The 12,045-nt window shown below is 45.0% G+C and overlaps 2 protein-coding genes across 2 annotated transcripts in view; one reads left to right on the top strand and one right to left on the bottom strand.

Annotated features, from left to right (window-relative positions):
* Positions 1–5,311: 5,311 nt before the first annotated feature.
* Positions 5,312–10,436, bottom strand: ADRA2C (adrenoceptor alpha 2C). Its single transcript, XM_006265709.4, has one exon. The coding sequence runs from the start codon at positions 10,162–10,164 to the stop codon at positions 8,839–8,841; it is 1,326 nt and encodes a 441-aa protein (XP_006265771.3). The 5' UTR covers positions 10,165–10,436; the 3' UTR covers positions 5,312–8,838.
* LOC132248236 (uncharacterized) overlaps positions 10,383–12,045 on the top strand; it is a 70,144-nt gene continuing 68,481 nt past the window's right edge. Inside the window, exon 1 of the mRNA XM_059721154.1 lies at positions 10,383–10,721. Within this exon, the coding sequence (XP_059577137.1) occupies positions 10,383–10,721 (339 nt within the window). The remainder of the gene's footprint in view (positions 10,722–12,045) is intronic.

Below are 12,045 nucleotides of genomic sequence, written 5' to 3'. Positions count from 1 at the left end.
TGCAAGTAACTTCTGAATCTCAGCTTACCTGCTTGCAGAGTTATGTATCTGTTAGATCTCTACATAAAATGTACCACACTGTAATCCCAAGCACCCAAAGCCATAAAGGTGAAATCCTGACATTGATAGAAGCATTGTTATTGACTTATATGGAGCCAAGATTTCACTTGCAGTTACTAGTGCAAAACAACAAAACACAAAAAATGATACAGTTAAAGAAAAAAACAAACTTTCTGCTCTAAGGAACGTTAAAGGGTTAAAGAGGAATCCCATAAAAAGGTATGAATATTTATCCCCTGCTGGAAACAATGTCACTGTTTTTATTACTGCTACTTCAGCCATGAAATCAAAAACCAGGCTTCCTAAATGTTCTGGCACCCAGTCCAGGTCCTAGTGAAGAAAATGAGAGTTTTCCCACTGACTTTGATAGGTTATGGGACTGCTAATTTAACAAGCTACTTATCTTTTTGCCCCACTCAGAAAAACTTGGCTAACAGGTTGGTTAGTTTGAGCTACATCCTACAAGGACTTAGGCAGAATGCAAGTGCCTACATCCAAAATAGCAATCCCAAAAGCCCCCACACATCCGTCACCTAACCCTGAAGGTGCCAAGTCTCCATAGGTCTTTTCACTCCTCCGGGGATCATTGAGCTGTTTCTCTGCATATGCCCAGAAGTGTTGCAGTCTGATGAGTAGCTCAGTGTCTTTCTCATGCTTAAGTTCAGTCAGGATGCAGGCATTAGGAGTTTCTTCTGTCTGGAGCCTGATCCTATAGGCACCTCCAGACCTAGGAAGAGACTTTTGGGATTACAAATTTATACACTGAAATCCTGCCTAAAAAGGCACACTTAAAGGTAACAAACAGGGCAAAACTTCCACTGAAATTAGTTGAAATTGAGGTGCCTGACCCCTTTGTGGGTCTCCCCTATCTTTTATTGGATCTCCTTCCCAAGTCCCAGAAAAGGACAGACTTCAGACCATCTCTTGTCCTCAGTGTTTCCTGTTGGCTAGTTTTAGATGGCTCTGTGCTCAGTGTGTTCACTGTTTTGAATCCCGTTCTTAGGCACCCCATTTTCTCCATGAATTGTGTTGGGAATCTGGTTGCCTCATTCATGTTTCTAGCTACTATTACCAGAAACTAGAGTTACACAGTTAAGAGAGCAAAGTTAGCTAAGAAAAAGTGTCTCATTTTAGATACCCAAGTCCGTTATTGGATCTGTTTCTTGCTGAATTAACATCATGGAACAACTTCAACAAGGCCGTTCCCTCAGTCTGAAAACAAATATATGCTAAGCACTGAGGCCCCCATGATAAACTCTGAATTACTAAATTGATTTTCATTTTAAAGTGCAATCCATAATACTATGGCATTTCTTAATTAAATGAAGATTCCTAATACTTATATAACAGCTGTAGAAGTGCCAGGGCTATTAAGTGGGTGGGTTTTTTTTTTTTTTTGGTTTCTCTGGACAATATTCACCAAGAACTGCTTGCAATATAATTTATTAGTGGCAGATGCAACAGAATTGATTTAGGAAAATAAAAATCTTCATTTTCAGTTCTCATCATCAGTGGATGATATCTGCTATCAGATGAGGGTATCATAAAAAACAAATTGCTGTTCATAAAAGTGCTGACAATGTTTATGACTAATTGATTTGAATGCAAAAGAAAGAGAAATTCTTTTGCTGCTATATTTTATATTTTGGGCCCTTCAAAAAAAAACAACACTTTTTTTTGCTAAAATATATTAAGACAAATTAACTACGCATTCTTGTTACTTTTCTTATATATTTCAGAACAGTAAAATAGAGAAAATTGTCTTAGAGCCAGTTATTGCATGGCGCTCCAATAGAAACCATGGCATAAATGTAATAAAGAGGAAAAAGTCTGCTATTTTGTGTCAATTTCACTTGATTTAAATATGTAAATACGTAAAACCTGAAAAAATTAAAGAAAAGCTGATTCTGAGGAGGGGCAAGAAGCCAGTTCTCAATACACTGCAATTACCGATATCATCTGTGCCTCAGTTTCCATTTCTGTAAGAGGGAAAATATTTTCCTGCCTCCTATGGCTGTTGTGATGATAAATCCATAAACATCTGGGAAGTGCTCAAATACTATGGTAATGGAGGCCTAAACCATGCCTCATAAACCTTACTGTAAACCATGCCTCATAAAACTTAGTGTAAATGCCTTAAAAGTTCTTTGTTGTAATCTAAGGACTTTATTTAATCACATGGATAACCAAGCTTGCATTAGCTCTAAATTTAAACTTAAGCCAAAGCATGAAAAACTCACTGAAAGCATATGTTGTGACCATTTGAAACTGCAGCTCTCTGGGGATTTTCAGGGAGGTCCAGTGCTTCCTGCATCTTTGTTAGCACCGTACTTAGACTCCTAGCAGACTGGGGAGAACATTTTGTATAAGGCCCCCCTTCACCAGCAATAATGATAATAATAATAATCATTATTTTCACCATTTTGGGCCCCCCTTTCTGTCTGGGCCCTGGGTGGCCGCCTGTTTTGCCCATGCCTGTGTCCAACCCTGGTCTTTGTTGCTCCATATATCTTCTAGTGATAACCTTGCTCCATCAAAAGATGTGCTTCCATTGCTTTCTTACCTGTGATGTCCCCCAGTCTTTCTTGTTTGTCTGGAAGAGCACAAAGGCAAAGCAGATATAGTCAACCTTATCTTACATGTAGAAGTGTCTACAGATTGGCAGGGTATAATGCTCTAGAGAGCAGCTTTCCTCTAATCTTTCCTCAACTTGCCATGCCCCCTCTTTCAAACTGTAGAAAGAAACCTGGTTCCTCTCTCTGGCAGCATTTAGCTTATTTGGAGGAATTTCTTCTATTTTCTGTGTCTTAGTAGAAATTTTACAAGATGTATGAAGAGGATTGCTGATCTGTTTGTAAAAAAAGAGGCCTCATTTGGCTTCACTGGAACATCACTGATAACACTGGGATTGTGACAGGAACATCCAGACATCAAATGGGCTTTTTTGTCTTATTTTCGAAAACAAAGGGCAAGCTTGTTATGCAGGGGAGTCAACTAAATAAGTTCCCCTCACCCAAATATAGTATGACCTACTTGCACCAGGAACCTGGGTGCAAGCAAGGATCAGCAGATTTTATCAGGATACCCTCTCCCCCATAAGCTAGTGGGCAAAGCAGAAAGAGAAGTGAACAGAGCTTCACTAGAGGTGAGTTGGTACAAAGAGGAGGAAGTGAGCTTCAATCTATACAGGGCTTCAATAATTTACTCCCCGTAGTAGGGTTCCTTCTTGGAGCAACTCAGTTATTTGCTACTTCAAATGGTGTCACACTCCACCCCTAGAGAGCATTACAAATACCGATTGTGTCTACATGCGACATTTACTGTGAAGTTGACTAACTGCACAGTAAACGTCTCAGTGTCTATACATACACCTCTATTAGGGCGCACAAAACTAATAAACTCCGCAGCAGGGTAGGACTTGTAAACACCAATCTGGCTATGCTTCAGTGCAGAGGCTGCCTGCTGGCTAGTTTATAATAAGCTCTGCATGTTAATGCCGCATGTTGCTTCATTAATGATTGCTGCATTAATAGTTGCTGCAATAATAATTGCTGCATGTTAATGACATGTGTAGACATGCCCACTGTGTAGCACTCGCTTTGCACAGCTTATGCATATACTTTCCTCCTTTAATGGAACTGATACATAGCCACAGTTTAAGGTTATTAAAAATAGAGAGAAAACTCAAAATAACATAGTCGGTCTTAATACATATGCTGCTGGCATGCATGCCAACAGAATGTCTGACTTTACCAAAAGCTACCTACAAATGGAATAAAAGAGCCCTCTATACAGGGCATTGTGGGCATGTCTACATGTGTGCTTTAATGTGCGGTAGCCTACTTTACTGCACGTTAAAGCAATATGTAAAAAAAAAGTGCTAATTAGCTACTGCACATTAAGCATCATTACAAAAGTGTGCGCTTGCACTACTGAGCATTAGCACAGCGTAATATGCATTTATTTAGTACCTCAGGTTGGAGGTGCTAGATTTAATGCACATTAGTAAATGTGCATTAATGCACATGTAGACACATCCATTTATATGCAATACCAAGTGCCATAAAGCAGGGATAAACAGCATCCTACTTCCCTGAACCAGAGATAATCAAGTGATATTCTTCAGACAGCTTACTGACTAAAGTACAGTGGAGTTTGTTATTCAACTTAAGCAATATATCTTTTTTACATCATTTGACCTGCTTTGTGGAAGGGCTGAACAGTTGCTACTGAGTGAAATATTTGAGGAATTAATTGCATGAGCAACTATTCATAAGGTACTCTTTATATATTTCAATTGTATCTATTGAAAAAAAAAGGAACCTAAAGCCAGGTTCTTATAGCCTTACTCATACTGAGTAGCTCCATCAACCACAAGTAAAGTCAAGGGGGTTATTCACAAAATGAGACGTTAAATCAGTGGGAGTAAGGTTACTGGAGGTTGGTCTTCATTTTAATTTATAATCCAATACTTAAGTTTTGGATCAAATCCCAAATGGAAATTACCCACACGCACAAAGGGATCAACTCTTATTTTAGATAATCTAAGAGCATGATACTGCTTGACCCAAATACAGATCTATGCATTCATTAATGGACTTTTGCTAATGCACATTAAATTTAGTACCTCCATTGTGAGATACCAGAAAAAGGTACATTAGCCTGTTTTAATGTGCATTAGCAAAAAACACACTTGTTGTGATGCTTTAATGTGTATTAAAATAGCTAAGGCGCATTAAAGCACATGTGTAGATGTGCCTACAAACTAGAAGCTGATTCTGAAGTTCTTACTCAGGCAGTGCTCTCCGCTCTCTGCCATGAAGTGAGTGAAAATCTTTTCTGACTAAGGACTGCAAGACTAGTTCCAGCTAGGTTTGTCTAATTTGATAGTTGCACTGGTATTTCACTTCTCTGCAATTACTGTGTGGTTTAGGAATCTGCTTCTTAAAAGCATCATATTCACTTCTCATCATACACTAGAAAGGACTCTTCTGCCCAGTGAAAATGAGCAAGTATAACGTTACAGATTAGATGCTTGTTGTTTAGATCAATTAGGTTTTTTGGTAATATTTCATTCTTTTGGAGTAACTGAGCGTGAATATCTTAACCAGCTCACAAGAATTGATCAAAGATACATTTGGACAAAAATGAAGCTTAAAAAGCCCTTTTCCTTCCTTCTTTAAGTCAGGCTACCTTGACTTTTTTTCTGTGTACACCTTTAGGTAATTTACAGTGGAAGCAAACCACAAAGTGAATTGTAAAGCCATAAAACTTTTACTTTTTATGACGTATTAACGACACACAATATGTTATAAACAGGCTTACTCCAGTCTTCAACATTATAACAAACAATAATAGAATCCTGTTCTTAAAAATTAATTGGTCCTAATTTAATTATTTGAAGCACATTACATTCAAAAGTATTTTTATAGAAATCACCTGCCTCCATTAATTTAGAGGAAAATATACTTACAAGTGGATTTTTGCTGTGCATCTTTAAACCAGTCAGGGTGAGTATTTGTTTATATCTAATTCGGAGGAAAAGAATTAATACTCTTGTGAAGCATACAATCAGCTAAATAATTGTGAATAGAGGTAAAATCAAATCATAGGGAAATAGCCTGTTTTCAAGTACAGTGCTATACAAATCAGATGTTTAGTCCCTTCATGGATCCTTTCTTGGTCCATTAGGAAAAAGTAAAAAATAAAGCTACTCTTTCTTCCATGTTTGTATCATTACAGAACAATTTTAAGGCAAAGAAATTACTTTTAAGGCACATGTCAGCTCTTCCATACAAACATTACCAACACTAAAATGTAACAATTAATAACCTCTTCATTTTCAGACTGCCAGTTTCATAAAGAAAAATAAAGGGAAAGGACTGTATTTACTGCAAACTAATCTAATTTAAAAAGCAGTGCAATAGTGAAATGTACATTCATGTACTAGGAAACCATTCCAAGCTGAGCACAAAGCATCAAATACAGACTTTTATGTTGGTGAAAAAAGATCACTTTAAATGAAGCTGTCCAATATCTCTGAGGTAGCCTGTGTACTATGTCTTCCTTTGGTTGCTCTGGAAAGTATAGTTTGTTCAGATTTAAAAAAAAACAACGTATTTAGCTTCACTGCAATCTCATACAAACCACCAGAGCTCGTCTCACTTCCTTATATATCATTTTAAAAATCAATTCTCCATTTTGCAGAAAACTATTTGAATTGTTCTCACCTCACCTATTTGTATTATTTTCTAATATTTGGGTGTGCATTGAACCAAGAGGGTTATTTACAAACTATCAGTGGTTTACACAGCTTGAAAATGAGTCTTAATACCTCTTCTTTAAATAGTGTAAACCTCCAAACCTGTTCATAATTTGAAACCTTCTTTCATCAAAATAAAAAAAATAAAGGCAGTTAAGGAGTGTGAATTTAAAAATATCCATAAAAAAAAATGCTCACATTCATAATGGGTTACATGAAGTAGTCTAGTTCTTTCTTTTCACAACTCCCATTTGAGTGGACCCTAAAAGTAAATTGTTTATTTAATCAACACCAAAACTTTAACCACTAAAGACCTGCTTGATTCATTGGCGAGGGTGGGTTTAAATGAGCAGAGAATTATCAAAAGTAGATTAAACAATTTAAGAGGTTATTACTTGTACTTGTGCCATAGAGATATCAAGTGAGGAAGGTCTCTGGGCACCTTCTTTATAGAACAGAGAACATTAAAAAAAAAAAAAATAGGTATCTGCTGATTCAAAGCTATAGATTCAATTTGGCTGCTTCAAGATGCCTGCAATATTAGATTAGTTTTCATCCCATTTCAAAGAGTTGTTTACTATGGAAAGGTTTGAGAGGCAGATGCCAAATCCTACTGCCTATGGAGGGGGCGATATGCACAATAAGATGGAACAGCATTTCCCCCCCCACAGACAAGCACACTTTGCAGCGCGCAGTGGGGTAGGGGGGAGAGGGGGAGGACAGGACTGTTTGATTCTGCAAATGTTTGGCTGGGCTTTACATGCAATTGGGATTTTTTTTGTCTATTGATGAATGCATGGAGGCCCCACAGTCTTTCAACCTGCCCATCAAATAGTTATTAGATTTTGTAAATCCACTGGGGGAAAATTGTTTTAATCGTTCCTTAAAAAAAGAATATTAAATCTTAATCCAGAAGTACAAATACCAAAAAGAAAGAAAGAAATGCTAATATTGGAGCAGATCTACTTTCATCGTATTCACGTCTATCAGTGAAAAATCGGCTGTGTAGGTTTCTCTTTAAAAATAAATGCAAAAGACTTAGTTGCCCTAAGACTGTAACATTGAGGGATTTAGAGACCACCGTGATGGGGCGATCCCTGTTCCTTTGAACATCTGCATGGCAGTGTGCATTCAACTGCACGTGGGAATTGGAGGCACCCTGAGACCAACACCCAAACCAGCCCCTGAGAAAAGCCCCTCTGTCAGGTACTGAGAGAGAGGGGAAAAGAAAATCCCAAGGGCACATGCAGTAGAGCTGGCAGGGGATTTTTTTAATAGTAAATTGGTTGGAAAATGTTGATTCACTGGAACTGAAACTTTTGGTGGGAATGTGCCAGGACTTTGAGCCCGGGTTCCCGACAACAGAAGCAAATGTTCTCACCACCACATTATCCTGTAGAGGGTGGTGTGCTCTTCCTTTTTTGTGAAAAACTTCCAAAGGTCTAGGTTCATCCTGATGGGGAAAACTGGAAGACAAGAAAACCATTTCCTGCTCAGCTCTATATACAAGAAGGACTGTGAGGGAAAGGAAGCCCCTAAGCCCCTGCTTTCACTTAAGCCCTGCGTAAAATCACCATTGAGAAGGGTTTAGAATAACAAAGGTTTATTTAGAAAAGAGTTTGGATTGTTCTCTAGGATTTTTTTTTTTTGGCAAACACGTAAATCCTCTCAGCTATCAAAGATGGTCAGTGCCTGTTTGCTGGCATCTTCTTCATGTCTCTCCCCACATCTCACCAGTAAAATCTGTTTGCCTCTTGGGAGGAGCACGCCACATGTCCCAGCTGCTCTCACTGCAAATAAATACCCAAATCTCCCAGTGCCGAACTCCAGCAGCTAGTCCCCTCTTTTGACCTCCAGCAAACTTCACAACCCCTGACAGGTCATCCTCCCCCAAACACAATGCCCCACCCTGACCCTTCCCTGTTCCTCCAGGGTCACTACAGCTTCTCCTCACTCCCCTTCCTCACTGCAGCAACAATTAACTGCACTTCTTTCCCCTTCACTTCAGGGTCAGTGCACACACACGGCACCCCCCACGCTGCTTCCTTTTTATTTTTCACTTTCCATCCCTGCTCCAGTGCTCAGACCCTCCCTTCCTTTTCACTCCAGCCCAGCCCAGACCTCTCACTTCACTCCAGCTCATCTAGTGTAGCCTCCACCTCCTCTCCTCTCCACTTCGATCCAGCTTAGTGCAGATCCCCCTCCCCACAGCTCTCTAGCCTGTACAAAGCTCTCTGTTCAAACTGAACGCAAACTCCTCTCTCACCATCCCCACCATCCCCTCAACTCCAGCTCAGAGTGCACATCCCTTCCTCCCTTTCCAGTCTGCCCAGTGCAAAGCCTTCCCAACCCCCTTCTTTGGTTCACTCTAACACAGTGCAGATCCTTCATCTCCATGCCATGCCTGCTCAGTGCAGGCTCCTTCCCCCTTTCACTCCACTCTGTCTCCGGGCAAACCTGTTCCCCTCCCTGCTCTGGCTCAGTGCAGACCTCTCCTCCATCTGCACCACCCCAACCTAATGCCTGAAGTTTTTCTTCTTCTTTTTGAAAAGGATGTGTTTGAAGGACCTGCGGAAGTCCTGGTTGAAGATGGTGTAGATGACCGGGTTGAGGGAGCTATTGCAGTACCCAATCCAGAAGAAGAATTTGAAGAGAGTCTCAGGGACCGCACACGCATCTCGACAAATGCCGTAGAGGCTATAACTGAAGAAGAAGGGGAACCAGCACACCACAAAGACCCCCATGACCACTGCCAGCACAAAAGTGAAGCGTTTCTCCCGGGCCTGAGTGACCTTCTTGCGGCAGATGCTGCTGCGCTTCCTGCGGCGGTGGGAAGAGAAGAAGTCCACGGAGCGACTGCTGGTGCGGGACAGGCGGCTGGAGTGCTTGGAGGAGTAGGAGCAGGAGAAGGACTGGCTCTTGCTGCTCTTGCGGGGGTGCTCTTCCCTGCTCCGTCTCCTCCTGCTCTCCGAGGTGCTGCTCTCCTCCAGCTCAATGTCCTCCAGCTCGGAGGCCTTGCGCCACTGGTGCACTGAGTAATGGCCGTTCTCACCGGGCTGCATCCTCAGAGAGGTGCAGCCCCCGGTGGCCCGGCTCAGCCCATTCTCAGTCTGGGACGAGCCCTCGGGCATCGTGCGCTTCTCCGAGAGGGTCCTGGTCCTCAGCTTGGCCACACGATAGATGCGGACGTAGACCAGCACCATGATGAGACAGGGCGCGAAGAAGGAGCCGATGCACGAGGAGAGGATGTACCAGGTCTCGTCGTTGAGCTTGCACTGGGGGAAGACGTCCCCGTCGGGGTCCCGGTACATGGAGATCAACGGGGGGAAGGAGATGACGGCCGAGATGAGCCACACGGTGACGATGACGCCCTTGATCCGGCGGGGCGTCCGCTTGAGGTTGTACTCCACGGCCTGGGTGACGGACCAGTACCGGTCCAGGCTGATGGCGCACAGGTGCACGATGGAGGAGGTGCAGAACAGCACGTCCAGCGCCAGGTAGATGTTGCACCACGCCTTGCCGAAGTACCAGTAGTCCATGAGCTCGTTGGCCAAGGAGAAGGGCATCACCAAGGTGGCCACCAGGATGTCGGCGCTGGCCAGGGACACCAGGAAGAGGTTCTGGGGGGCCCGCAGCGCCCGGCTGGTCAGCACCGCGATCACCACCAGCACGTTGCCCACCACGGTGAAGACGATGAGGAAGCCCACCACGGCGGCCAGCGCGGCCACGGCGGCGGGCGAGTAGGGGGCCGGCGCCGGGCGCAGCGGCGAGGCGGAGGGCGCGGCGGAGGCGGAGGCGTCGGGGGGCCCCGCGCTGGCGTTGAGCGGCGGCAGCACATCCATGGTGGGGCGGCGGGCGAGCGGGCGGGCAGACTGCTACGCCCCGCAGCCCGAGCCCCAGCCGCCGGGGCCGCCCCGCCAGGGCGGCGGCGGCTGCTGCATCCCCGCGCCGCGAGCCCCGGCCCCGCTCCGCTCCGCTCCCCGCCTGTCCGCCCGTCCCTAGCTCGGGCGGTGCCGCTGCTCCGCGTCTAAGTCGCCGCCGTCCTCCCGCTCCTGGTTAAATGAACGTCCCGGCGCCGCTCCCCGCTAGAGGTCAGTGTGGCCGCGCCCGGAGCCGAGCCGCCAGCCCTCCTCGCCCCGCCTCTCCTCTTCCCTCCCGCAGCCGGGGGACTCCGCCGTGCCCGCACCCGGGACGGGCTTTGCGGGAAGCGGGATGGGGCTGCTGTGCTGGGGGATGCTGGCGCCGGGACGGCAGCCCTGGCGGAGTCCAGAAGTCGCGCTGGTGGAAGGCGCGGGCGGCCGGGGGCGAGGCGGTAGCACAGAAGCAAGGGCGGCGGCAGCGTCGTTGTCTGTCCGGAGCAGCCCTCTCCGCTGTGCCCGACTCCTACACGCTCTTTAAGGCAGGACTCCTCTCCCTTTTTTCTGTTGGCTGTGCGTGGCGTGCGGTGCTGGAGACTTTGTCAGTGCTTTAAGGACAATATCGCCGTAGGCGACTGGTAGGAGGTGCATGTTTCCCCCCCCCCGGCAGGGCCGGTGCCTCCCCTGACGCCGGTGGCAGGGCTGGTGCCCCTGCTGCCGGGGCCGCTGCTGCTGGCGGCTTCTGCAATTGCCCCCCTAGATGCAGGAGGCCCCCGTCGCTCACACATATAGCCTTCCCCGCGCTCGTCTCACGGACTTCATGTGAGCCAGCCTTTGAGCTCCGTCCGCGCTACCATTTAGGGCAATGGTGGCTGAATTCGGAACAAGATCTAGCTTAAGAGTCAGCCGGGGTGACAGCCTGTACAGATGTATTAGCTGATAGCATCATGCCTGACCTCTTCCCAGGGATTAGAGCCAGATCCAGGAAAAGGCTCTGGTGTCTAAAGCAGGATGTAGGTGGAACTGAGGTGCCAAAGTCTAAAATTGCAATGCAAAAAACCCTTCCATTAAGCCTCAGAGTAAACCAGGAGACATCTGAACTCACCTGTTCTTCCTCAAGATCTGTTTCTGTGTATACCCTGAACTGCCTTCAGTCCAAATAGCTCAGTACCCGTCTCCAAGTAAGCACTGGCAGGCTCCAAAAAACAAAGCATTCCTCTACTTAAGTCCCCTGGGGGATCAGTAGATGGGCTCTGAAGCACACCCTGCCAGGACTGGATGCTGTAATAGTGGCCACTCTTATTGCAAACCCAGATGGAGGGAAGTGAGCTCATGAAAGCTTATGTTATACCCATCTCTAATTTAATTAATCTGAAAGGTACACATTTAACATGGCTAACTATGTCTCTGTCATCATTCTGCCCATCACAGAACTACAGAAATGGCTCTGGTTGGTCCCTAGGTGTTATTGTAACATAAATAGTAATAAATCAGGTGAACTCCCATCTTTATATATAAGCTCTTAGTGGTTAGAGCTCTCCTACACCCAATCCTGTTCTAACCCCACATCTCCCACTTCCCAAGGGAGTGTCCTGGTCACAGTCAGGCCCTGGCTTGGGCTCTGCATGAGGCACGGGGGACATTGCCCGCAATTCCTGTTGAGGCCCCGCCATCATGCAGAAAAGTATTCAAAATTCCTTGGGCCAGAGACTGGCTCTGTTGGGAGGTGTGAGAGATGGATTCTGGCCTCTCCTCTCTGGCCTGTTTAGGCATTTTATCCACCGACTGATGCATATAAAATACCATGTCCATGTCTAGGGAAATGCCCTTGTTTTTCAACTCTTGTCCAGTTCAAAACATAAATCC

This window comes from Alligator mississippiensis, chromosome 2 (assembly GCF_030867095.1).
Source record: "Alligator mississippiensis isolate rAllMis1 chromosome 2, rAllMis1, whole genome shotgun sequence".
Taxonomy (NCBI): domain Eukaryota; kingdom Metazoa; phylum Chordata; order Crocodylia; family Alligatoridae; genus Alligator; species Alligator mississippiensis.
Note: the sequence above shows the minus strand (reverse complement) of the source record. Positions and strands in the feature narration are given on the sequence as shown.